General features: G+C 38.5%; 1 protein-coding gene across 4 annotated transcripts in view; it reads left to right on the top strand.

Annotated features, from left to right (window-relative positions):
- ABHD5 (abhydrolase domain containing 5, lysophosphatidic acid acyltransferase) overlaps positions 1 to 24,918 on the top strand; it is a 36,021-nt gene extending 11,103 nt beyond the window's left edge. For 3 of the 4 annotated variants that reach the window (XM_044754466.2, XM_044754465.2, XM_014860069.3), the window contains 6 exons: positions 3,367 to 3,452; positions 5,993 to 6,365; positions 16,445 to 16,599; positions 19,167 to 19,278; positions 21,951 to 22,137; positions 22,665 to 24,918. In XM_044754466.2, coding sequence (XP_044610401.1) covers positions 3,367 to 3,452; positions 5,993 to 6,365; positions 16,445 to 16,599; positions 19,167 to 19,278; positions 21,951 to 22,137; positions 22,665 to 22,754 — 1,003 coding nt within the window. In that variant the 3' untranslated portion in view covers positions 22,755 to 24,918. The remainder of the gene's footprint in view (positions 1 to 3,366; positions 3,453 to 5,992; positions 6,366 to 16,444; positions 16,600 to 19,166; positions 19,279 to 21,950; positions 22,138 to 22,664) is intronic. The other variant, XM_070492449.1, reaches the window with a different exon arrangement.
- Positions 24,919 to 27,361: the final 2,443 nt, after the last annotated feature.

Genomic DNA, 27,361 nt, shown 5'->3' with positions numbered 1-27,361 from the left:
CCAATCTTCCTTTTTTTTTTTTTCTGCTTTATTTCCCCAAACCCCTCCTGTACACAGTTGTATATCTTAGTTGCAGGTCCTTCTAGTTGTGGAATATAGGACGCCACCTCAGCGTGGCCTGAAGAGCGGTGCCATGTCTGCGCCCAGGATCCGAACCCTGGGCTGCCGCAGCGGAGCTCGAGAACTTAACCACTCGGCCGCGGAGCCGGCCCCTATTCACACCTATTCTTATTCTGCATTCTCTGTCGTTATTAGTGACACCTAAGACAGAAACCTGGGAATCCTCTATTATACCTTCTTTATAGCCAATTATCAAATCCATCCTGTCTTACTTTTTTTTTTTGGTGTAAAATTTTATTATGAAATGCGTAAATTTTAAGTGTTCATTTGCTGAATTTTGACATATGCATGTATCTGTGTAATCCATTTGCCTGTTAAGATGGAGAACTTCGCAGTCATGCCAGAGAATTCTCTCATTACTCAAGTGATCCACTTGTAATTCATTGCAACCAGTACATTTCAGATGAAGCCATAACTTCATTCATATCATCAATATGTATTAATATGCCTGCTATTGAATAGAAACTGAGAATGCAGTGTGAGCCCAAAGTCCTTGCCTTTAGCCTTCAAGATTCCTACAGTTGGGTGAGGATACTGATGAGTAAATAAGAATTTTGTAATATGACTTGAGAAGTAAGAAAATAGAGCTTGAGTATAGGGTGCCATCCTGCCCCATTGACCTAATTTTTTTGTGTGTGTGGGTAAAGGGGAAATGAAATCTAATCTAAGGTTGGTAAGAGGAGTAATGAATCATGAAAGGAAGGGGAGATGCATATTCCAAGAATATTCAGGGCCAGGAAGCAAGAGAATAGGGAATACTGTATGACTAGAGAACAGAGAGAGAATAAGAAATGACAAAAATGATACTGGAGTGACAAGTGAAAGGCTGGATGGAGCAAGACTGAGTTTCCCATAGTAGGTCAACTAGAAGTTGCCTTACCTTTGAGGCAAGGAGTGATGCAAAATGACAATTTGTCAATTCCTGTCTTTGAACTCCCTCTAAACCTTAGTTAAAACTCTTATTTTAGGAATTCCTTCCTAATTAATGCCACATAATCGTTGGTGAATCATTGTTAGTGACATCAGTATAATATCAACTACCATTTATTGACTGATCCTCGTATTTTATCTTGGACACACTTTATGCTTTATATTTTGTGGTGGTGGTTTCTAAGCATAATTGTGTCCAAATATATATCCATGTTTTAATCCTTTATATGGCAAAGATTTTTCAGACTTTTAAGTTAACTGATTGAGTTAAAAATAGTGAGATGTGGGGCCGGCCTGGTGGTGAAGCGGTTAAGTGCGCGTGTTCCACTTTGTCGGCCTGGGGTTTGCCAGTTCGGATCCCGGGTGCGGACATGGCACTGCTCAGCAAGTCATGCTGTGGTAGCCGTCCCACATATAAAGTAGAGGAAGATGAGCATGGATGTGAGCTCAGGGCCAGTCTCCCTCAGCAAAAAGAGGAGGATTGGCAGCAGTTAGCTCAGAGCTAATCTTCCTCAAAAAAAAAAAAGTGTGAGATGATCCTGGATTATCTGGATGAGCCCTAAGCGCAATCACTAGTATTCTTTTAAGAGAAAGGCAGAGAAAGATTACAGATAGGTAGAAGAGGAGAAGACATGTAGAAAGAGAAGGCAATGTGGCAATGCACATAGATAACCGGAGTGATACTGCCACAGGGTAAGGAATACCAGCAGCCACCAGAATCCAGAAGAGGCAAGGAATGGATTTTCCCCTACAGCCTCTCTTGGGAGTCTAGCCCTGCTGACACCTTCGTGTCAGCCCAGTGATATGATTTCAGACTTCTGGTCTCCAGAAGTGTGAAAGAATGGATTTCTGTTGTTTTAAGCCACCCAATTTGTGTTAATTTGTTACAGCAGCTATTGGAAACAATACACTTGTTATCTCAAAACACACTTCATGTACTTCTTTATGTGCCAGATGCTCATGTCATTCCCTTCACTGAGAATGTCTGAACCGCTGCTCTTTTTGGTAACTGATATGCCCCAAGTGATTAGAATCTTCATCACAGATAGTAAGTGCTCAATAAATACTTGTGGAATGAATCAATTCTGTCATGTATTACAGTTGTTAAGTCACCTATTTCTTCCATTAGATTTTTTTTGCTTTATTTTTTGAGTTGAGACATAATTGACACATAACATTCTGTAAGTTTAAGGGATACAACCTGTTGATTTGGCACATTTATATATTGCAGTATGATTACCACCATAGCTTTAGCTAACACCTCTGTCATGCCACATAACTCTTTTTTGTAGTGAGAACGTTTAAGATCTAGTGTCAGCGATTTTGAAGTATAGAATACAGTGTTGTTGACTCTAATCACTATGCTATGTATTAGATCTCCAGAACTTATTCATCTTCTGGTTGCAAGTTTGTACCCTTTAGCCTGTTTTGTTTTTAAATATTCCTTGACTTCATGTTCTTGTCTCTATCCCTGTTGCCAAAGCCTTGGTTCAGGCTCTTACATCTCATCTGGAATCTGCAGCAGTTGGTCTCTCTTCCTCCTCTTACTAATTTTCTTTTTCATGAGAAAGTTCTCACTTTAAGTGACACTGGCTGAGCCCTCACTAACTGTCAGATGACTGCTGATACTCTACATTATTTCAGATTGTTAGTATAAACAAGTTGAAGGCTCACCCTCTCCTTGGTTGGCTACTAGCAAAGTGTGTCAGTTCCAACTTCCCCATGCCTTTCCTCACTTCTTGCCTTGATCAGTTCACCCTAGGCAGATTGTACATGGACCAGTCCCCTGCATTTGTATTAGGAGTATATTCTATTTTGAACCATTAGATTTGAAGCTATTTTTTTCAAAAAAGAGATCTCATATTTTAATAAGATTTCTCTTCGCTCAACTCTTATAGCAGGTGTATTTTATACCTGCTGTGAACCTACCATTAAAGTGAGCCTACTCAGGGTCTTTAACTTTTTTGTACTTCCACCCTGATGAGAGGCTGTCTTCCAGTGGGTTGGGGGAATGCCTTTTTTGTCTTTGTTTGTTCTGCCTGTTTTTAGTCTCCGCTTGACTATTTGGACTCTGACTATCCATGAAGAGAAGATGGACTTTATCTACTTGTAGCTTCATAGGCTGAAGTTGAATATCTGTATTCCAGTACTTTACCACAATGCTTTGTACCTATTAGGTGAATTTTGTTACATATGGATAGCTTCACCATCACACAGACAGTACATTTTCTATTCTACTTTTCTTCTCCCTGTGTAACAGTTGGGAGTTGAGAAGAGCATTAACTCACTGTTTGTATTTTGTTTTTGATGCTCCAGGTCAGGATGGCTAACTGGTTGGCTTCCTACATGGTGCCCTACGTCTACATCACACCTTAAAGAAGCTGAAGAGAAAATTTTAAAATGTAAGGTTTTCTTCTTGTAAGTTAACTGAGCTATGTATTCAAATAGGTCCAGTATGTCTCATTGGCCTAAAACTGGAGATAAGATTCTGTGGTGTTAGTTGTTGGCACAAGAACTTTTTTCCTTTTCCATGTCATCAGTAAGTGTATAAATGTGGGGAGGCAAGGGTTCTCAAATTTTTAGGTTTGTGTCCCTGTTATACTCTTAAATTAGTAAGGACCCCAAGGAGCTTTATTCATAGATTATAGCTATCAATGTTTACCATATTAGAAATTAAAAGTGAACGATTTAAAATATGTTAATTAATTTTAAAACAATAGTAATAAACTCATTACAGGTTAAAATAAATAACGTTTTCTATAAGTAACTACTTTCTAAACAGAAATGTAGTGAGAAAAGTAGCATTGTTTACATGTTTGTAAATGTCTGGCTTAATATAAAGCAGGTAGATTCTTATATCTGCATTGCATTCTGCGGTGTTGGTAATCACTTACCATGTGATCTCTTGAAAACTCCATTGTATACCCATCATCAGAGTGAAAAAGACAAAGTCTTAGTATTATTATAAAAATAGTTTTGACCTTGTAGACATCTTAAAAGGTCTCAGGGATTCCCCAGCTGTCCCCAGACTATGCTAGACAGGCTCTAGGTGTCCCCAGAGCAAGCAGCTTTGTATAGTGGGACAAACACTGTACTATAAACAAGTAACCTGTTCTAGGCCCACATCTGCAGTCAGGTGGTTACAGGATCTTAGGCAAGGAACTTCTCAGCTTCTGATTTTTTACCTGTCAGATGAGAGGGTAGGATGATCCTTAGAATTTTTTCTGGTTCTAGTATTCTAAGATTCTTTAATTCTACATTTGTGGTAGTGCGAAAACCTTTTCCTATTTCTTATGAGCACAGATGTTTACCCACACTTGTACTGCTAGGAAAGTATTCCCAGGTATCTGTGGGTGTATTTTTAAGCAGTAGTGTTTGTGTAATTTTGTTCTACTCATACAATTTAGAGGAGTGGATTACATGGTACAGTTCACATACATGATTGCTGTGTATGTATGTGCGGATATTTGTCCGCAGATGTTTTTCATCCTCTCTACCACAAATGAGTTTTCTTGTTTGTGCATTTGAATGATTCAGGAGTAAGTGACTGTAACTGAATATATCCATAGAAAGGACAATTAACCATCTTGCTTGGATTTTTTAACTTGAAAATGAATTTCTACTCTGTATACTTGGGTAATCTTGTTCTCTACAAAGCTGGGAAAGTTGTCATTGTGGTTTACTGAAATAAAAAAATTCTTGTCACAAGATGAAAAAGGGTGCTAGATGCTCAATTCACGCATTTAAGAAGCTCATTGCTTCCCTCCGGCAAAGGTTGTAGGGATGCAAATAGTGAGAGTTGACCCTGCTCCAGTGTGAGACGTGAAAGCAAGCGACTGATAATGGTGGAGTGAGCTCTCTGAAAGAGGTTACAGATAGTTTCAATGGAAACACACAAACTGTCTGTGTTCAAAATGCTGATGTGGTTTGGCTTGGCACTAATGCTGGATCACCTCCTTTTCTAAACTGGTGGCATTTCCACCTACTCAGGGGAATGGGCTCTGTTAATATTCTGAATGAATGCTAGGTTTCCTCTCTGCTGCCACTATGTGGGTACAAAATCTGAGATTGTTTCTTTGGTTAAAAGGGCAGAGGCTCTGGTTCTCCAGTGTTTCTCCACTACAAATGAACGTGCACAAATAATTAAGGGGTATCTCTAAAGTGTAGCTATTCAGTTGATAATTTAATGTAAATGAATTTCAAATTAGTTCATCTTTAGTGAATTTGGGGGGAGACTTAAAGTATTTAGTCCACAGTATTGAAGGTAAGTAAGAGTTTTTATCTACAAAATTATGATTATTTGCATTTTCTAGGGATATTGTTGAACTTGCACTCGGACTACCTGGCGCCTCAAGCTGAGGAGTTCTTACCATACTCTGTCACCTTTCTTTGACTAAACTTTGTGATGACTGAAGATTTCAGTTATGTGTTTAATACATATACTGTTAATCCTTCCCTAAATTCATTATTACCTTTTAGGGAAAGATGTTTCTTTTGAGTCTGACTTGAATCTTCAATGCTTAATCTTCAAGTGTTGTACAAATTCAAGGTAGTAGTCTTTTGTTATTGTCTGCAAAGCTAGGGACCTTAAAATAATGGATTCAGTGACCACTAAGTTCCTTTCCAGTTCTGGTAGTGTGATACCCTCATTTGATAGATGTGGAAAGAAGTCCAAAGAGCTAACATGACTTGCCAAAAGACCTTGGCCACAGGTACTTGAGACTTGTCTGAGATAGATCTTCCCACTTAGGTGTAAAGTATGGTAATTAAGAATTACTTCAATAAAATGTGTACTTTTTTTAGGGCTGACAGAATAAAGGCTAAAATCATATGAATGGATACCAGATGGTTTCTAGATTATTAATTTCTGATTGCTCTGAGAATACTATCCCTCTTAGAAGTAGTGAAGCTAAGCAGAATTTCTCTTTTATGTTTTCATTAGATGTCCCCTGCACATACAAAAAAGAACTTGTTCGTATATCTAATGGAAATAAAATATGGACACTGAAGTTCTCGCATAATATTTCAAATAAGACTCCACTTGTCCTCCTTCATGGTTTTGGAGGAGGACTTGGACTCTGGGCACTGAATTTTGAAGATCTTTGCACTGATAGACCCGTCTATGCTTTTGACCTCTTGGGCTTTGGACGAAGTAGTAGACCCAGATTTGACAGTGATGCGGAAGAAGTGGAGAATCAGTTTGTGGAATCCATTGAAGAGTGGAGATGTGCCCTAGGATTGGACAAAGTGATCTTGCTTGGACACAACCTGGGTGGGTTCTTGGCTGCTGCTTACTGTTTGAAGTACCCATCAAGGTAAGTGATGGTGATAGAAGAGAGACACCCAAGTGCTCGTCTCTACTTCCTGTCTTTGGTGGTGGTTGGTGTCTGAGCTTTATAAGACAGACATTCTCTTAAAGGACCCTATAGACCAAATAGCCACAGCTGATGGCCAGTTTAGTAGCTGAAATAATGACGTCATATTTTCCATTACACATGCTACACATTGGTTGAAGGCTTAAGAAAGACTTTCTATTTGTTAAACTTAGAATGTATACAATTTAAGCCGCAAGTGAAAATTCTTGTGGTTTTATTGTTATTGTCGTCATTAGACCTATGGATTCTAGCAGTCTTTTCCTCACCTTCTCCAGGTTATAGTGAGCTGTAATGGGAAAACAGAAGGTTAGAAATTAGGACTCCTAGGTACTAGTGTTATCTTTGTGGCTTAGTGCAAATCACTTAACCTCTAAGCTTTTCCTCATTTCTTCATTTCTAAACTACAGAAAATATACCTGTATAATGTATCTTACAGAGTTTTTGATTGTACTGTGCCCTAACCTTTATTGTTACAGAATTATTTTTCAGAGACGTTGGATTAATGAGTGTTTGCTTCAGAATCTTTGTAGCATCTCCTTTCTTTACCTTATTTTCTTATGCTATTTCCTATTATTTATGTTGCTACTCTGAGGGGAGGTCATACTTGAGTGCTAAGAAAATCTCATTTTTGTTTTGCTCATCCTTTGGAAAGAAAAAAGATCAGCATTTTTGTGTTGCCAATGTATTTTTCCATTGGACTAATTTTTAAATCCAAGATTGCAACCGACTTTTGACATTGAGGTCTGTGAATGAGATATGAATGATGGTCATTTGCAGAGTGCATGTATGCACCTGTGAGGCTGCCCCATTGCATAACTCCAGGTGTGCTGTTGACACAGAATTTGATGGTGGAGCAGCAGCCCTGTGTACCTGGGGTTTTCCTCTAGAACAGCCAACTTTTTCTCTACAGATTCTTTATCTAAAATGTCAGCATTTGCACTTGATTTTTCTGGAGAGTTCCTAATCTTGTGTGTCCTAGATGGTAATAGTCTTGTCTACTGGCAGACGTCTTCTTTCAAAAGAAGTCCAATTTTTTTCCTCCTAGTTGGGTTTTTGGGGATTACTGTCTTTTTTTTTGTGTCCTCCTCAGTGACAAACACCTAGCTGTATTTGTGGGCAAAGAAAGACAAGGATACTTTTCTGGTATAACACAACAGGGCTATTTGTGGAGGTTGGGCTTCCTTTGTTTCTTATCAGGTGTTTATTATGTCTATCCTGTGGTATTTATCCCCTAGAGATACGACATGGAGCTCTGTGGGCTAGACTCTGGTCATGAAACCTCTTAGAGTCCTGACTCTTCATAGCTATCTGCTGTTTAGTTCAGTTGGTGAGATTTTCATTTGCAGTTGTGAAATGCTCTAAAGAAATAAGGGGTTTCAGTGATTCAAAAGGGAATGACTACTTCAAAACTATCTGTAAAAGAGAATAGCAACATATTTTGAATGACATGGGAGGCAGAACAAAAATCTAAAATAAAGCCAGTGGGGGCCAGCCCCATGGCCAAGTGGTTAAGTTCACACACTGCCCCAGCAGCCCGGGGTTTCCCCGGTTTGGATCCTGGACGACCTAGCACCGCTCATCAAGCCATGCGTCCCACATGCTGCAACTAGATGGACCCACAGCTAAAATATACAACAGTGTCCTGGGGGCCTTTGGGGAGAAGCAGGAAAAAAATTAAAAAAATAAAATAAAGCCAGTGATCTCTGCATTGGACTGACTACCTTTTATAGAATGATTCTTGAATATTTGTGCCTAATGCTAGAAATCAAACTAAAGTACTGTATCAGGACCAAGAACCACTAAGTAATAGCAATAGATGAATGTGAGAATGCTTGAAATAAGTAGGATGTTTAAATTGGCTGATTGCTGTCAAATATTGAGTGGAACTCTACAGAATATGTTAGATATTGAAGCCTATATTTTAACTGCATAAAACTTAAATTATTAAACACAAGTTAATTTAAAAATAATGAGGTTCTCTGAATTTTCGGTATCCCAGATAATGAATGAAGTCCAGTCAGAACACTGTGCTTGGCACATAGTGGGTGCCCAGTAAATATTTCTGGAATAGATGAATCTGAAAAGAGAATTGTAACTAAATTCACCTTTTAGCTTACCATTTTATGTTCTTTTTCTGCTTTCTCCTTCCACCTTGCATAAAAGTATTAAGAGATAGGAGTTGGTTATGTTATACCTTTGTCGACGAAAATAATCCATAACCAATCTATAAATGAAAATTTGGGTGAGTTTATTCTGAGCTTAAATCTGAGGATTATAACCCAGGGCCTTTCTTCCCAAAGGAAGAAAGGGCACCAAAGAAGTGGGGTGCACAGAGTGGTTATATACCCCCAGAGAGGATGTTTCACATAGGATTGAAATGTCCCTTTTACAGTAGTCTGGAGACTGCTCTGTCGGCACAGCGATTGGTGGAAACAGCAGGTAGGTCTTCTGTCTCAGTGAACACCGCAGGGTGGCAGTCTGTTGTCTCCAGCTGAGTGGTCACAGGTGAGCTGGGTGGTCAAAGGTGATTGCAGCAATCAGTTCCTAGCCTAAGGAAAAATGCTTATCCCTAAGGAAATGCTAATGTGGGGGGAAGTTGCACCTTTATCTCAGGGGCCTTTGTTCTGGCCATAGGAAATGTCTAAGCAGATATGCAATGCGTGCTCAATAGCCACAGTCAGGCCCTTTTGGAAAAAACAAAGTCAGGCCGAATTAGGTTTATACCAAATGGCTTCCTCATATACTCCAATATCCTATTGCTTGCCATTTTTATTTGCCACCTTTCCACTTTCTTTCTGGGAGAAAAACTGATTTCATATATGTAAGTGTAAACCGGAAAGATTTCAGTTTTAGCCCTTTTGACCAGTTAATTTACATCTTAAGTTACTGTGTCTCATAAAAACAAGTTATAGTGGAAATAAAGGTGAGATCATTTTGTGTGTATGTGTGAGAAAAAGATATTAGTGAGAATGTTTTTTCTAACATATACATAATATATATACATATTTTGCATAGTTAATAAATTAACCTGCCATTTGAACCAACAACCTCAGTTAATTTAGAAATGTGTTAAAGCTACAAAATAAAAGTAAGATTTTAAAATTTCTTTCTTTCTATTCTTATAGACTGGATAATACCCCAGTGTAGCACATAGTATGGGAAGGCAGAAGTTACAGTCTCTTGGGCCTCCTCCTTTCCCTGGGTTTTTTACTCTGTTGCTTTTCAGGATGGCTTTCCTTGAAGCACTTCTCTTTCAATGGAGAGGAAAGAGATAAATGAATAAGTATGTCTCTGGTTTTTTCCTGTAGGCGCATCATCTCCTTTGTTGCAGATGTTCCTCACTGCCAACATTACTTTTAATGTTTCTCATTTTAATTTCATACCATAAAGAAATTTTTTCTGCTTGATCCTGATTGAGGAAATTCATACAAATTTACATAGATGATGTGTAGTTACGGTTAATAGAACTGTTCAGTAGACTCACGGATCCGAATGCAGTTAAACACAATTGATTACAGCAAGTGTAGATGTTCATAATTAGAGCAAACCTCATAGTAAGTGAGCTTTAGCGGTTAACTGTCTCTTCAAGTTGCATTCATACTGAGCAGATGGGCTGGTTGTCTGGGTCGCTATCTCTGTGATCTGGAATGTTTTACCTGAGCCAGGGAAGCCTCCTTGTGGTGTGCACATACTGCCTCTGGTACAATAGAGTGGCCCTTTTAGTATCAGCTAAGCAAGTACAGAACTGCCTACTCTAAATGTCTCTTATCCAACTTTCACTTGATCCAAGTCCTTTTGTATTTAAAGACTTTTATTTTATTTTATTTTTTATTTTTTTTAAGATTTTATTTTTCCTTTTTCTTTTCAAAGCCCCCCGGTACCTGGTTGTATATTTTTAGCTGTGGGTCCTTCTAGTTGTGGCATGTGGGACGCCACCTCAGCATGGCTGATGAGCCGTGCTGTGTCCGCGCCCAGGATCTGAACCGGGGAAACCCTGGGCCGCCAAAGCAGAGTGCGTGAACTTAACCACTTGGCCACGGGGCCAGCCCAAGACTTTAATTTTTTTAGAGCAGTTATAGATTTACAGCAAAATTGAGAGGGAGATAAAGAGATTTCCCATATAATCCCTGTGACCCCTGCACATGCATAGCTTCCCCCACAATTACTATTTTTATTATGCTGTCATGAGATTAAAATAAATCTTTGAATTTCAGAAAAAAGTTTGTAGGGTTGGGGGAAAGGCTGTGAGAGGAGGGAAAGAATGGTCTAATAGAAACCAAATGAGATTCAGTTCATTTCTTTACTCATTGTGCATCTTTTCTTGTCTCTCTCTTTCCTTTTTTTTCTCCTAATGGATTTAGAGAATGTTGCTTTTTTCTCTTCCTCCTCAGGTATGGAAAATCTTTTTTTTTCTCTTTTAAGTAAAACAAGAGTTCCTTAATTTCTGTTGTTTCTATACAGGAAGGAAAAATAAACACAAAGACAATTTTTTACTTGTTGGGACTTCCTGTCCCAATCCATACCTATTTCTGTCCTTATCTTTTATGGGCAGCCCCATTCTTCCATTCTTTGTTTATTTTTATAGGACAGTTTGAGGACAAGAGTGAATATGCCGAATTTAATGTGCTTGTTTAGGAAGGATTCTCATGATGGAAAAAATTCATCAGTTATTCTTCTCTATTTTGGTACAGTAGGTCATCCTGGGTGCTTCATTTCTATGAGCAGCAGAGTGCCTCTGTCCATACAGATTGTTTATAGCCTAACTTGTGGCAGTGATCACATATTTTACGTGGATTCTTGATACTGTTTAAAAACAGTATTCAGCAATTGTGATACTTTGTGTAAAAGTACCCAAATGATTCCTCCATTGAAATATTGGTGATGAATGAAATACTCCTAACACCATGTTCCAGCAGATTGATTGTGTTTAAATAATGTTGAGTGACTTTCTGTGCTTTTAAGGCTTACAGTATATTGTGGGAAGAGATTAAAATTAAATAACCACGCAAGTAGCATGACAGCTGTGGTGAGTGCTGGGCATGGGAAGTGGGCGGTGCTGTGAGAACTCTTGATGAGAACCTCTCCCAGTCTCGGGGGTCCAATATGGTACCCTAAAGAAGTGCAACTTGAACTGAGGTTGACGTCTTAAAGGGGAGTAGCAGGAGCGCATTCTAGGCAATGAGGACAGACCTTGCAAAGGCCCCGTGCTAGGTGGATGTCTGGACCATTCTGGAAAGGCCATGTGGCTGGTGGGCAGAGAAGTTATGAACCAGTTAGTAGATGACTCCACTGGGGGCACAACCCCTGGGTTCCTTCCAAGAAGATGACCTTAGTTCATCTCAGTTTTCTTACCACAGTGTGTAATAGTTACAGATGCCATCTGTAATTTCACTTGTAGATTAATGTGCCATGTGATAAACAGTTGGGTGGTATACCGGCTGCCATTCTGTAAAACGTTCTTCATCAGGAAGTGTCTGATCACCTTAAGATGGGAATGAAGGGAGAGTAGAGTAAGCCAGCAATAATAGCCAAAGATGCCATCTCCTTTCTTTCGTTTGTGTGCTTATTAGCTTTTTCTTTTAATTTTCCTTTCCTTCTCGCCCCTGCTGCTCAGGACTCCATAGGGAGACTATCTGTGTTTTATACGTATTTGTTATAAACTAAGGAAAAGGACACTATAGAAACTTTTACTTACTAAGAAGGTGTTAAGCAAAGGGATCTATTCCAAGTTAGAATAGAATAGGTTACAACTGGTCTTTACTTCTCCACTAAAAAGTTTTCAGATCATCTGATCTTTTGACCTTGCCTGGCGCTGTCTCCTAACTGTGTAGACCTAGGCTGAACATTTCTTGTTGGCCCCTCTTATGACGAAAGGCTGTTGTACTTGACCTGAAGTTGGAGGTGTTTAGTTGCTTGTTCTCTGGACCTGCCCCATCCCCCACCCCCAGTGGCTTGGAGCCAATGGGAAATACCTGGGGCTAACTTCTTCTTGAGAATGCCTCATTTATGCACTGACTAGAGTCCTTTCTAGTCTTCTTGTTCCTTTCCTTGTTCCTCAAGTACGTCCCGTAGACTCCCTTGTGCATTTTGGTTCTGAGTCTGATCGTTCTTGGTTTTGTATGTTTTCTGGTTGGTGGCTGACTTTAAATCTCATGAGTCAGGTTTATATACCCTTGTTAGCATTTATACTCAACTGTCCCAGCATGTGGGAGCAGGTGTGTTGTCTACCGCCTTGCTCTTTAGGTTGTAATTTGCTCACCGTCTTCAAACGCAAGACCTACTCTAATGACTAACCCAGAGAAGAATGCCTTTTTATGTTTCCAAACTGATGGGCTGTTCTCTTGTTCCTGCTCTGCCGGTTCTTATTTTCCCTGTAGTTTGAATGAGTCTCTGATTCTTGACAAAAATGTGTGATAGGATGACTCACATCTGCTGTTTGGCTAGACCCATTCCTTAATCTTGGCTGTGAACTAACAATCCCATTAGGCTCTTCTCTGTGGAATATTACAGGGTAGGGTCTGGAATATTATAATAGTTTAGATATATGTTAAAACCAAATAATTCTTCAGATGAGGAGATAATCTTTCACTAGAAAAGGAGATGAGAAGATAGCCTGGGAACTTAGTCTGGTGCCGGGTTATAATAATCTCTGAGCCAAAACCTGTGATGAGGCTTTCCTGAAGAATAGAAGTTAAATTACTTGCTGCTCCCATGGTTCTAATCACTGTTTTCCCATGCCCCCTGGAATAAATTGTGGTCTGATAGTCTTCCTATTTTTGCTACTATAACTAGCCAACATTTACTGTGTATTTATTATCTGATAGCCACTAACCTAAGTGCTTTGCATGTTCTGTCTCATTTAAAATCCTTAAACCAAAAATAAGCAACAATTACTTTCTGAGGTCAGTTACGTGTGGTGGAAGCAGATAATGTATAACTACAATTTAGACATTGCTGCAGAGCTTTTAAAAAATTGTTTTCAGGGGCTGGTCTTGTGGCATAGTGGTTAAGTTCAGTGTGCTCTGCTTCAGCAGGCCGAGGTCATGGGTTTGGATCCTGGGTGTGGACCTACACCACTCATTAGCCATGCCGTGGTGGTGACCCACATATAAAGTAGAGGAAGATTGGCATGGATGTTAGCTCAAAAATAAAGTAAAAAAGGGTTTCAAACTTTTTTGACTATAACCCTCAAGTAAGAATTATATGTGTGTGTGTGTCTGAAACAGAAGTTTTATGGAGTTATGCTTGTTATGATATATTTTCCTATTCCAAAGTGGCTCTGACTCTCTAAATGGATTTTACTGCTCACTAATGAGTAGTAACTTGCAAGATTAATATAAGAAATTAACAGTAATGTTCTGATGTCATCTGGGAGACCAGACTGGACTAACACCTATGCTTAATCTATGGTTATACTTTATAAAATTTGTGTATCCTTATAGACAGGGACCAAAGGGAACATGGAATGTGTGCTGAGCATATTCCAAGTGTTAAGCACCATGCTAAGTTCTGAAGACACAGGACGGACCAATTATTGGGGCAATTTACTTCCTTTCCCAAAAAAAAGGAAAGTTATCTGCTCTAGTATATATACTTTGTATAACTTGTTAAACTGGCATTTTACCTAGAGATGGTTTTTTTTTTTTTTTTGAGGAAGATTAACCCTGAGCTAACTACTGCCAATCCTCCTCTTTTATTTGCTGAGGAAGACTGGCCTTGAGCTAACATCCATGCCCATCTTCCTCCACCTTATACATGGGACGCCCACCACAGCATGGCTTTTTGCCAAGCAGTGCCATGTCCACACCCGGGATCCGAACCAGCGAACCCCGGGCCGCTGAGAAGCAAAATGTGCTTACTTAACTGCTGCACCACCAGGCCAGCCCCTAGAGATGATATTTTGAAGATCCATATTAAACAAGGCAAGCCAAAACTAAGGCAAAAATAGAATAACTACTTAACCAGGGATAGATGAGAGTTTCCCTCCCTCAGGTTTTCCTTTGTCCTGCCTCTTCTTGAGGTAGCAGGTCAGTAAGAGCCTAGACCAGACTGGGCCAGATCCTTAACAAATCTGTAACAAAAATTTAATCATCTTTTAAGGTAAAGTATGTTTAATAAAGGGTTCATTTTCTCTTTAGGAGGTAAGTCAGTAGTGAGTAATACTGGCTGTTTCCTAACATGATTGTTTGCTGCTTTCAACTAGGTGGCTGTTTCATTAATTCCAGTCATACCCCTGGCACGCCCTCCCACCCACCTCAGATCTCACTGTGGGCTGTAATAAGAGGAATTTAGGAGACAGTCAAAATATCAGAGATTGTCTCTGCCATTAAAAAACAAAACAAACTCATTCCTATCCCCCTTCCCATACACTGTTAGAAAATAGTCTCTTAACACTTTAAAGCAGTGAAGGCACTTGAGTATATGGAAATCTCATGTATCATATATTGCCATAAAGATTCCTAGTTACATTCCACAAATCTTCTGAAGGCTATGAAATCTAGAGTACAGTGTTAGGACTGGCCTAGAGTTGCTGAAACTTCAGCTTTACCTTTACTGATATGTTTATCTTATGTTTTTTGGCATGTTCTTAGGAGACAGAGCCTTCTGCCCAACGGCTTGTTGGCATCTGTTAGTATACTGGCGTGAGGCAGTATGGGTTTTAGCCTGAGTTCTACATTAACTAGCTTTGTGTCCTGGACTGGGTCACATAGTGCATCTCAGTTTCCTTCTCATCTGTAGGATGAAAGATTGGGCTGAGTATTCTCCAAGGGCTTGGAGCTTTATGATCTAGGTCTATGTTCTGAAGCTTTCTGTTTGGGAAAATGCAGCAAAGCAAAGGATTCATTACTAACTCATCTTTATTTGTGCTGACAAAAATAATGAAACATTTTCTGTAGGGAATAATAGCCATCTATTCTCATGTTCTGTTTTTTTTACCTTTCTGGTTCAATTATGGCTTATTTTTAATAAATAATTTTATTTTTAATAATATAGTATTTAATAATTTTATTTAATCATGTTTAATAATTTTATTTTTAATAAATAAGTAATAATTATGAATTATTATTCATCCTTGGGAGATTTTTGCTGGTATTTGTTGGGTGTTTTGATTACAGCTGAATATCATCTTGTGTCAAGAGGAGCTTTATACTTTGTTCAGGATCTTTATGATGTATAAGACCATGATTTGGCCACATAGAGGTATTGCTGATAGTTCTGGTTTTCCTTCATCACATAGAGGTTTCATAAGATGGAAGAAATAAAAGTATTAGTGATATGAAACAATGTTATGTGAGGTGAGACTGAAGGTTTTCTGTTTGGTCAGTAAAGAAGAAAATTAGGAAGGGTTAGGAACAGAATTTAATACCAGTATACCATGATGTCATGGGTAGGGTAGGTGTGTTCCTATTTACCAAGCTAGAATCCCAAACTAGGGGGTATTTTTTCAGCCCATATTATTACATTATCCTTATGTTTGTGAAAAGTTCACTTAAAGTCCTTTGAATCCGCCTAAAGTCCTAATGCCTACTACATTTTTAAAATGATTGGTAGAATAGGAGATAACTATTGTTGGTGTCTGAAGCCATATGAGTATAACATTAATCTCAGTCATTTCTTTAGTGTCACCCTTGAGATACATGGAACCATTGGATTTTTCTGAATGGTTGGTGATCTATATCATCTGCCAGAGTGTAGCTTAAATAACAACAAATGCTATCTTTTCTTGTTTCTCAAGGATAGTCACATAGTTTTCATGTACCCTTTCACACATCCTTTATTATCCATTTTTAGATACATTAAAAATGAAGCCCTCTTTCTACCGTACACCTCTCAAATCCTATTAAATCTCAAGAATTCACACAGAATAAGAGCATGATGTATCCTGTTCAGTCATTAGTTTTCTCTTTGATGTGAAGGTGTTTGAAAGTGGTTCATTCTACCTTTACAAATTGTGTTAGTTCTTTATCGTCCTAGGGTGAATGTGCTAAATGAACTTAAATCTGTTCTTTCCCCAACAGGGTTAATCATCTCATTTTAGTGGAGCCTTGGGGTTTTCCTGAGCGACCAGACCTTGCTGATCAAGACAGACCAATTCCAGTTTGGATCAGAGCCTTGGGAGCAGCATTGACTCCTTTTAACCCTTTAGCTGGCCTCAGGATTGCAGGGCCCTTTGGTGAGTGCTTATGTCTGTGTCCTAGGAAAACAGAATGTTTATAGATTAGCAGTAGAGGAGTATTTTAGTTGAAAATCTTAAAACAAAAAAATGGAAACAATTTTTCTCCTCCTCCTAAAAAGTACCAGTCCATTCATAAAGTTGAATGAAACCAGACTCTTCTCCTTGAAGAGGAGTCTTTATATTGTAAACATTACAGGTAATTAGCAAAGCAGAGAAAGGCAGGAAATGCTGAGGATGAGGATAGCTGGCCTTGAACATTCTGAAAAAAGCCAAGCAAGCAGAGTGTCTTTGGGAGGTTTATCTGCTAGCCCAGCACATTGGGAGAAGTGCAGCATGTTGACCTGTTGGTGAACATTAGAGAGCATTTGGCTGGTTGATCATATCCAGCCGGCAGGTAGGTCACAAAGCCTGACTGATCCACCATGGGAACGACAGACACCATCACACTTACAAATTCTTTCCTTGCCCCATAATGTTAGAGTGTTTAGAAGATAGTCATCCTTTTCCACAAAGATTTTGGGGACTCCTTATTTGTGTTTCTGGTCATATTTTGAGGGTACCAATGTTTAGTCTGATTTAAGTTCACTTGACTCTCAGCTCCTCTATCTCAGCCCCACAGCCAAGGGAATTTCCTTTCCTTGTTGTCGGAGATGGTGATGGTCTGGACCTCTGCCTTTTTCTCTTAGAACTTATGTCAGTTAGAAGCACTTCTAGCTGAAAGTAACTCACTGCCTAAGTGGTTTAAAACATAAGGCCTTTTCTTATTTCCTTAACAAGCAGTCTAGAGGCAGGTGGTTTTAGCATTTGTTCTCGTAGCTAGCTAATTGTTGTTAGGGTTTGAGTCTGTGTCTGTGATTCTCTTGACCTTTTTCCTCACAGTTGTGTGATGGCTGCTATGGCAGGAAGCATTGTCCCACAAAGCAGCACTCTGAGCAAGAAGGGAAAGCATGGAAAATGGTTCTTCTCTCCAAGATGCTCTTTGTCAGGGGGGAAAAATCTTACCTGGAAGTCCCCAGCAGACCTCCGCTTATGTTTCTGCCCACCCCTAGTTCTTCTACCAGCAGAAAAGAAGAAATTTCTGTGACCGATCAATCGTGATTTGTTCCCAAGTGATGAGTGAGGGGCTTGCTTTCCTGGGCATGTTGCTGCCTAATTAATATACAAAAGTTAGGTTCTGTTACAGCAGGAAAGGAAGAGAGGCATGGGGTATGGGGGGGGTGGGGTGGGGGGGGTGTTGTGGGTGAGAGTATGGAAATACTGCTGCATAGGTGACTAGATTCTGCACCCCTCAGCCAGGCCCGGCCCTCCTTGCCCTTTGAGGTAGGGAGAACAGTGGGACTGCAGGAATCACACGAGGGCACAGGAGTTGAACTGGTAACCACACTACGCTCCCTCAGTGTTCTTATAAATAGCCTTTTTCCCTCCCCTCAGTCTTTCACCCCTCTCTAATAGAGCCACTCCTTCTTAGGTACCTGGTTCTCCTTTGATGAACTACATCGTTTAATCTGTATAGTCCTGAAATATAAGTGGATTTTGCTTGCTCACAGTTACACAAGTAGCAATTATGGGAAAAGTTAAAGTATGAGAAGAAATTTGGAGACAGTGGTGGGGGAGGGAGGATGCTTAGGGGGGAGGGGACCTTTAAAGCCATGTCCTCTGTCTCCCATTATGGCTTGCATGTGGAGGTGCTAGTGGGGGGTGATGTAGAGTGTCAGCTGCATCCTAGAAAGTCTTGATGGAGCTGTATAATTCCTTCGCAGGTAGAAAGGTAGGGCTACGAAAGAAGTAAGACTTTGCTAGGTTAATGGACAGTGATAGCAGAAAGAGAAACTGACCAGTCTTGGGGACCCTAGAAGGGAAAATAGATGACTAGACGAAGGCTCCCGCTCTTCTCCCTCTTTTCTTTTGGGGGCCTAGCCCCTGCCTCTCACCTCAGGAGTGGCACCATGGAGGCCACTGTGGATGGCCTTAGCAGGGAGTATTGCTAGTGACCCAAGCAGAAACTGAATTTATTTTCCCACAGAAATATTTATATATCCCAATTCACTTTATTTAGATGTTAATGTGTTGGAATTGTGGAAGAAATACAAGTTAATAAGTTAATTTTATGTGTGAGCTGCTCTGTTCACCTGCCATGTTTAATAGAATTTATTTTCCTACAAAAAGAAGTCTTAGACAACTAACTTATGTTTTGAGCTTCTAAAGCACATCTGTAAGTCAGTATATTTTTATATTTAATTTTTTATTTTATTTATATTTATAAAGTTATAAATATAAATTTATATATTTATATATAAATATATATAAATAAAATATAAAATTAAAAGATATATATTTATAAAATTAAATTTTATATTTAACTCTTTAATTTTTATTTTGATCTTTCCTTAGGGAACTTGAGGAGAGCAGCTTCTAGGATCTGTGCTTTTTTTCTACCTAAAACATATATTTGAATACATGTATATATGTAGCATGTAACACAGCATACAAGCAAACACTAAAACTTCGTCTTAATTAGTCTGTAAGTCTATTATAATTTAAAACACTCATTTCCTGTTAAATAGGTTTAAGTCTAGTGCAGCGTTTAAGGCCTGATTTCAAACGGAAGTATTCTTCGATGTTTGAAGATGATACTGTGACAGAATACATCTACCACTGTAATGTACAGACTCCAAGGTAAGGGTTATGATTCTAAATTTACTGTGTTTGTGTTTTAGACTTTTTTTTTTTTAAATATAGGAATAGTCCAGGAGATTTTTATCAGTAGTTAAATGACTAAATTTAAAAGGACAAGTAGTTAAATGACTATTACTTCTTAACTTACTCATCTATTCATGGGATACCTACTATATAAAACATTGTACTAGATTCTGATGGGAGTTTAAAAAGCAAGATGTACTTTATCTTGCCCTAAGGTGCTTATGGGTAACTTGAGGAAATCTTGGTCTTAGGCAGTTCTAGAAAGTGGTTGGAGTTGAGAGAGTTTCAAGTAAAATAGCATTTCCAAACTGAGTATGAATATTCTACAAAAATAGGGGTGCTGGATTAAAACAAAAGTAAATGGTTTTCTGTACCTTGGATCTTCTTATAATCTTTTACTCTGCCAAACGGTATTAAATCCCCAAATGCATGGGAGATGCTATGCAACATTTTTCAAGTTCAGTTGATGATTATACCCCTTTTCTACAGAGTAACTCTTAATGTCTATAGATCGGCATCCGAAACACTGCTGCCATGGGAGAGGGGTTGAGTAGAGGGGGAGGGGGCTTCTGCATGTATTTTGACAGTGATTAGAAGAAGGAGAGAGAGAGAGAGAGCATAGTAGCTAGAGGGAGCAAGAGGACCAAACAGAAGTGTTTCTTATCTTTAAAAAAATATGACTTAGGGATGTTGAGTGCAAGGCACCCATGGAGAAAACAGAGCCTGAAGTTAGTGGAGATCTAGGAAAAACCTGAAAGACAAGACCCTAGAGTCGCTAGGGAGAGGATCAAGAATGGAGTGTCAAGGTGCGAGCTCCGGTTCTCATGCTTCGTTGTGTACCAGAATTATTGGGAGAGCTTGTCAAAAATGTGATTCCTGAGCCCTGTCTCTAAGACTCTGATTCAGCAGGTACTTTTGGGCCTTTAACAAAAGCCCTTTTGTTAAAGATGGGCTGCCTCTTTAACAAATGTTGCAGATGATTCTAGTATAGGTGGGCCGTGGACCACATTTTAAAACATAGAAGTAGTACCTCGTCCTTTCTAAGACTGAGGCTTGGGTGAAAGGCTGTGGCTGGATGCAGAGTCAGCCTCCCTCGCCTTTTTTCCTCCCTCGCTTTTGGTGGAAGATATCTACACACACTTTATTAAAAAGATTGAGGCCGTGAAAGCTGTTGAAGTGTAGCTGTAGCCTTAGTCTTTTGAATAAAGTAGGTTAGAGGTTCTCTGCCAAGAGTGAGGGAGGCTAGAGCGGTTTGGGGTACTCAAGAGATTAATGTTTTGTGACTCACTAGGCATTTGGGTCTGGTAGATTAGATCTTTACTTTATTCACTTCCACCTGGTCTGTCCCAGGTACCTCATCTATTTCCCTGCATGACTGAAGTGTTTTATTCTTCGCTTACTCACATTTCGTGATTACCCAGGTCTGTGTAGTCCTAGTGTGTTGCCTTTCTTGTGGAGGAACTTGAATTCTTCATAAAATACATTTTGGAATTTTGCCTAGTACCACAATGGAAGCAGAAATGACAGCAAAATGGATCTATCCTGGGAGTTTGCCAAGTGTTCCTTGTTCTTTTATGTGATGGTCAGTCAGGTGTGGTCACGAAAAAAGATATAGAAGAGGCCCAAGAAAACAAATTTTATTATATTCACAGGTCCTAGAGAGTGGGTCACTGAATGTCATGAAGGGTCACAGGGGGCTGCCAGATTTTGGTCAGGTGGCAGAACATAGGGGTGAAGGAAAAGTCTACGCCACAGCCTTCATTGGATTCTTCAGAAAAGGCAAGGCAGGGAAGGATGAACAGTTTAGGACTGGCTAGTTGAGTAATTTCTGTGGCCTCTAAGATGTAGGGTTGGTCTCTATTTACCTAGCCCTGAGATGATTAAGGCAGAGGAATATTGCCTCCTGGGATATGTGGGCTGGACAGAAGAGATATGGCTCCAGATTGGTTAGTTTGCATATCAAAGACATGTTCCTCATGCAGAGTCAGCCTTCCTCACTTTTTTTTTTTCTACCTCTAAGAATTTGCTAGCTCCAGGAGGCACAGTCTCCCGCCAGCCAGAGAGATTTTTTAAAATGTCAAACACCATAATAAAAATTGTGGTGTTTTGAATAAGAAACACCATAAGAAAATAAGAAATTTAAATAAGTTAAATAAGAAAATTAACAATATAAACAATACAAAAAGAATACTTAATCTGAGTTTCTTCTTATCTTGTTATTGATTTTCCCATTACAGGTAAAAAACTGGTACCATGAACCTGTGGAAAAGCTACCTTCTATATTTGAAATGTTAGACTGAAAAAACACATTTTAGCTTATCCCTGTAGGGAATTTAATAATTTAATGATACGGAGTTAGGGTTGCTTGTTTGGATTTAGAACATGATACTTTTTTTTCATGAATCAGAGTTTGGAGCATCCTTGTTTATCTAACAAAACATATATCTTCTGTGGGGTATATACAGAAGTATATGTCTTCCGTGAGGTTTGTTCCTTACAATTTTAGTAAATTATTTTCCCTTTAAGCTGAGGCTTTTCTTAAATGGGGTCTTGAGAAGCTAAATATGAGTGTGTTTTGATAGAGGTATGAGTGTGAGACATACTCATCCACAGAAGTAATACCTGTGATTTTCTCCTTTTCCTTTAAGCGGTGAGACAGCATTCAAAAATATGACTATTCCTTACGGATGGGCAAAAAGGCCAATGCTCCAGCGAATTGGTAAAATGCACCCTGACATTCCAGTTTCAGTGATCTATGGCGCCCGATCCTGCATAGATGGCAATTCTGGTACCAGCATCCAGTCATTACGACCACATTCATATGTGAAGACAGTAGTAAGTGTGTGGCTTTCTCTGCTTTCACATCTGAACTAAACGCGCAGCCTAAGTCAGAGACCTGATATCACTTATGATAGGGGCAGAGTTTGGCCCACACAAGTCTTCATGTCCAGACAGTAAGTTGCCTTTCTTGGGGGCCTTGCCTGTCCCTAGAGGCAGAGAGTCTTTGAGGTAGGAGTGACTAAAAGTAGGACAGGTCCAGTAGCACCTCGAGCAACTCCCACCTCACAAGGAGTACATTCTCACTTTGTTCAGTTTATCTGCTGGTCCTATCATTAGTAGTCAATTTAGAATTTTTTTTTGCATATTAAAATTTTAGTAAGGTTCAATAGATTTTTCTCTTTATTCTCAGCTCCTTAATTTGCTGGAAATGTATAATTACTACAGATCAGTGTTGGTTTTTCTTTTATGTTTTATTTACATATAGCTGTTCTCACTTTCATTGCTTAGTGTCTTTGCTTATGTCATTGCATTTTATTAAATGCTTTTACACACTGACCGTCTGACTGCTTTTCCTTTCTCAGGCCATTCTTGGGGCAGGGCATTATGTGTATGCAGATCAACCAGAAGACTTCAACCAGAAAGTAAAAGAGATCTGTGACACTGTGGACTGAGCACACTGAAGATGATGTGGGAAAACATACTGACTGATACAATCCCTCAGCAGTAATTCAGTCGATGGTGAAGAGTAAGGAATACAACAAAAGAATGAGGCAGTCTTCTTGACTGTACTTTGCACATGTTTTCTTTGTGAAGTTGCTTGCACATTTAAACCAGTTAGTGCCTTCTAGAAGAATGGCTTTCCTTTCTCCTACACAAAATTGAAATATACAAGAGTCTCTAAAGCTAATAGCTTTAATAAAGGTTATTTGTCCTTCTGCTATAGTGAAAAATTAGAATTTTTCAACTGAAATTCTTTTTATTTCTATATAACTTTGCTATGTCAAGTACTTTTTATATTACATTCTATATTGCCAATTTTAAAGAGTGATTTCTGGGTCTATTATTTTATATCCTGTAAAAGTGCACTTTATTTTCTTTGCTTGTTGTTACCATGTCTAATAACTGATATAGTTAATCAAAATTCAGTGTGTTTTTATGTAAAACTGTCACTTGTGTAGAATACTTCATTTTGAAATGGAGTGATGAGATAGCATTTTGGTTAAAAAGATGGGAGTTGATCACTAGCATTAATTTTTCTGGTTTTCCCATGTTCTCTATTTATGGCTGCAAAGCCATGTTCAACGTTTTGAATGTCATCCATCCTGACATATCTGCATCAGCATAACTCTGTGGAGTCGTCTATTTGTGATATAATTCTCCACTTCCAGCGAAACATGACATTAATACTTAAGAGATTCAAGTACTGAAAAGCCTTAAGTAAAAAAACTGTTCTTTTTAAAAACCCCCATTAGTACTCTTCTGTGAACCAGGATGCAGCTTTTCAAAGGAACAGATTCCCCGACTGAGAGGATATTAAGACTGTTACCTTCCAGTAAGCCAAATCATATATTTTCATTAACATCTAACTCTATAGATGGGTGCTAAAACTGGATTACATTTTTACCACTAAAATATAAAAATAGGTGGTGCTATTATGTCTCACAGCACCAGAAATAAGGTAGCACTTGGGTTTTGTTTTTTTTTGAGTTTTGTGTTAATTAAATAATTTACATACTTGAAGTTATATTACAAAAATTCTATCAGGTTGATTGAACTATTTAACAATAATTACCATCAAGTGTAGCACTTTCTTGCTGTTTTAAAGTGAGGAAAACTTCTTTGAAACTGTGAAAAAGCTCCATGTGGTAACTGGCTGCTGAGAAAACCCTCTGAAGAAGAAAATTGAATAGAATTGTCACCAAAAAGGCATCTTTGCCGTATATTTTGCTGACAAAACCTTGCTTGTCTAGGAAAAACGTGATTATGTAAATAAAAACAGTGAGGTAGAACAAGTAATGGTTTGATGGTTTTGACTATTACATTTTTTAAATGGTTAATTAGGAGATTTGTAATTGTTAGGAATTGTAAGGTGGTATCACCGTTGATTAACTGCCAGAAAGACCGAATGTTCTGTTTTCAGCATCATCTCCCCTACAAAAGAATAGGCAAATTATACTGAAGCATGACAGATAGCTTCCCCATGAACAGTTTGTCTCACTTGTCAGATTAGCTAGATTAATGTGAAAGGTAACGTGAGAGCCAAGACGTGTTGTAAGATCTCTCTACTTTAAGAACGAAAGTAGCCTTTACTTTTTTGTTAGTATTTTGGATGGCCAGATTCAAACCTCTAAGTGGTAAAATAATTTGGGTAATATTTTTGTTTGGTATATTCTCCAGTGTCTCTTAATTATTCTTTGCTGGCCATATGACAGTTTTCACTTGTACAGGAGTTTCTGCCCAGGAAACTTGGTTCCAGCCCTTGAGGAAAGTTACTGGGTTCACTTAGTAAGCTACGGGGTTTCTGGCCACGTATGTGCCAAGTGATTCAGGAAAAAGATGTACCCAAATGTCAGGTAGAACTTATTTTCCCACTGACTGATTTTGCTTTATTTGAAAAATAGTGTCATAATTCTTTTTAAAAGTTAAATTTTACCTTGGGCTATAGTATATGTAATTTTGTGAAGATTGAACTAGCAGAGAAGGTCACAATCCTCAAATTCCTGAAAATATGTGGGTGCTAAATGTTTTCTTTAAAAAAAATTCTATTAGAGTAATTGATCTCTGCTAGATTATGCACAGTGTACTTTATTTTACAGAATAAATTTTACTGTGATAGTGTTGTGTATTTTCTTGAGTTTCTGGTATGGCCCCATCCATTTATATTAGTTGTCTTAGGACCATGGATCCAGTAAGTGTTCAGTAGCAGTTGTTGGCATTCTGAGGGAAGGCTGCCCTGCAGTGCTGGGACCTTCATACACGGCTCTACCCATGTGCACACATCCCTTAGTATGATTCCTGTTTTCTTCTAAAACTAATTTTCAAAAACAAGGTTGCTTAAAGTTCGTTTTAGAGTATTATTTAGAAAATACTTTTGAAATGTCTCCATTTGTATATGTATATATATATTTTTATACTTTAAAGGGAATACTAGATCCAAGTAAAACAAGTTTTTCCCTGTGTGAAGGTACTGGAAAGAAGAAACAATGATAGTCAGAAGAACCCTAGAAAAGAAGAGTGGGGAAGGAGGGGATAACTCTACTAGATATCATAACATACTGTAAACAATATAGAGAAAATCCAGGAATTTGGTATATAAAGGAAGCATACTATCAATGGAGGAAAAGACTTAGAAAATGGAGTTGAGATAAATGTGCTTAACTATATGGAAGAACATAAAATTGAATCTATTTCTCACACTATACACACGGATAAAATCTGAATGGATCAGAAACCCAACTGTAAAAATGAAACCTTCTAAATAACTAGAAAAAAACGGTGAATTTCTTTATAATCTGAGAGTAGGGGAAACTTCCCTATGACTGAAAATCCAGAAGCAATAAAAGGAAAGGTTTGTATCTTTAACTGAAAATAGTAGTGTTGGGTGGTCTTAAAAAAACAGTTAAAAAGTAAATAATAAATTGGCAAAAATATTTGCAACATTTATAACAAAAGGCAAATATAGCCCTAATATGTGAAGAATTTCTGAACTTTGAGAAATTGGCAAAATGGGTAAAAAGATATGAACAGACAGTTCAGAGAAAATGCAAATGGCCCTTAAACATATGAGGACATGCCTACTAAGAGAAATGGGAATTTAGACTACCAAGATGCCAAGGCCCATTTTCTTACCTATGAGATTGGGAAAAATCCAAGTAACACAGTGCACTCTGTTGCTGGTGAGACAGTGGGGCAACAGGCACTCTGAAAAGCACAAATTCCTATGGATGGAAGTGGTTAATAATTAGTAAAATTAAATATAGGTTTATCCTTCAGCCAGGCAGTCTCACTTCTAAACCTGTCTGAGGTGTGCTGGCAACAATACGAAATGGCGTATGCACGAAGATCTTCATTATAGCACTGTTTATAACTGCTAAAGGTCAGAAGCCACCCAAATGTGGGAGGGGATTGATGGAAGAAACAATGGTACTTCCATACAGTGGAATACCACACAACTATAAAAAGAAATGAGGCCTGTTTCTGAATACTATTCTGGAGTTATGTCTAAAGCAGAGGAGGTGAAGAATAGGTGGTGTGGTGTGCTACTTACTGTGTAAGAGAGGAGGAGACGAGTGGAAGAAATAGGCATTTGCTCCTATTTTTCTATTTTAAATGCAATGGAAGAATTAGTTATACCAATAACTAATAAATCAGTTCCCGTGGTGGTGGTGGTAGGGAACTCGACAGGGATGGCAACTAGATCTGTATCTTGTTTTATACTTTTCACTTTGGGATGCTGTCAGTGTTTTCTAAAATTAAAAGTGACTCAAAACTAAAATTTAACTATCAGGTTGGAGGTATAACCACACATAGAAGAATTCCTTCAAGTGACTTTAAAGCCCAGCATTTTGTCTGCACTTTCCTAGTGGAATATGTTCTACAGACCAAAGAAATCTTAAACTGCATTCGGGATTTTTTATTTTTAGCAACGATATTGGTGGTGTCATTTTGAAACTGTGTGTATATATTTATATGTGATAAAGCAAATATTTATTATGTTCAATGAAATTAAGAGCCAAGATTTTCACCATAAGAGAAAAGAGATACAAAAATAAAGTAAAAGCCCTGTGATTGTATATTTCAATTGGAAATACTAACTACTGTAATTTATTTTTCTCTTTCTGAAAAACACATTTTGCATAGTTTTGTCCACTGAAAAGACCTAGAAAAAGTCACAACCCGGCAGTAAGGTCCACCGTAGCACCAAGTCTGTCCCACTAAAAGGGGCAGGGAAGGGACAGCATGAGGCTGGAACATCTTATGTCTGAAAGCTAGGAAATAATCAGAGTAACGTCGTGTCAGAAGGACCCAGGAGCCAACTTGAAGGGATTCCCATTGGCAAAAGATGGAACGATTTAAGCATCAAAAGGAATAGTGGATTGAAACATATGAAAATCCATGAGGTCATAATGGTAGGTAAAAAACCAAACTAGTGGTTACCTTTGGAGGTTGCTAGGGCACCAACCCATTATTTTGAAAATTGCTAACTGGAAAAATGAAGCGTTTATCCTGACTTTCTTGTGTATCACGTTAACTTGATAAGGGAAAGTTCTTCACTTAA

This window comes from Equus asinus, chromosome 21, assembly GCF_041296235.1.
Source record: "Equus asinus isolate D_3611 breed Donkey chromosome 21, EquAss-T2T_v2, whole genome shotgun sequence".
In the NCBI taxonomy this organism is placed as follows: Eukaryota; Metazoa; Chordata; class Mammalia; order Perissodactyla; family Equidae; genus Equus; species Equus asinus.
Note: the sequence above shows the minus strand (reverse complement) of the source record. Positions and strands in the feature narration are given on the sequence as shown.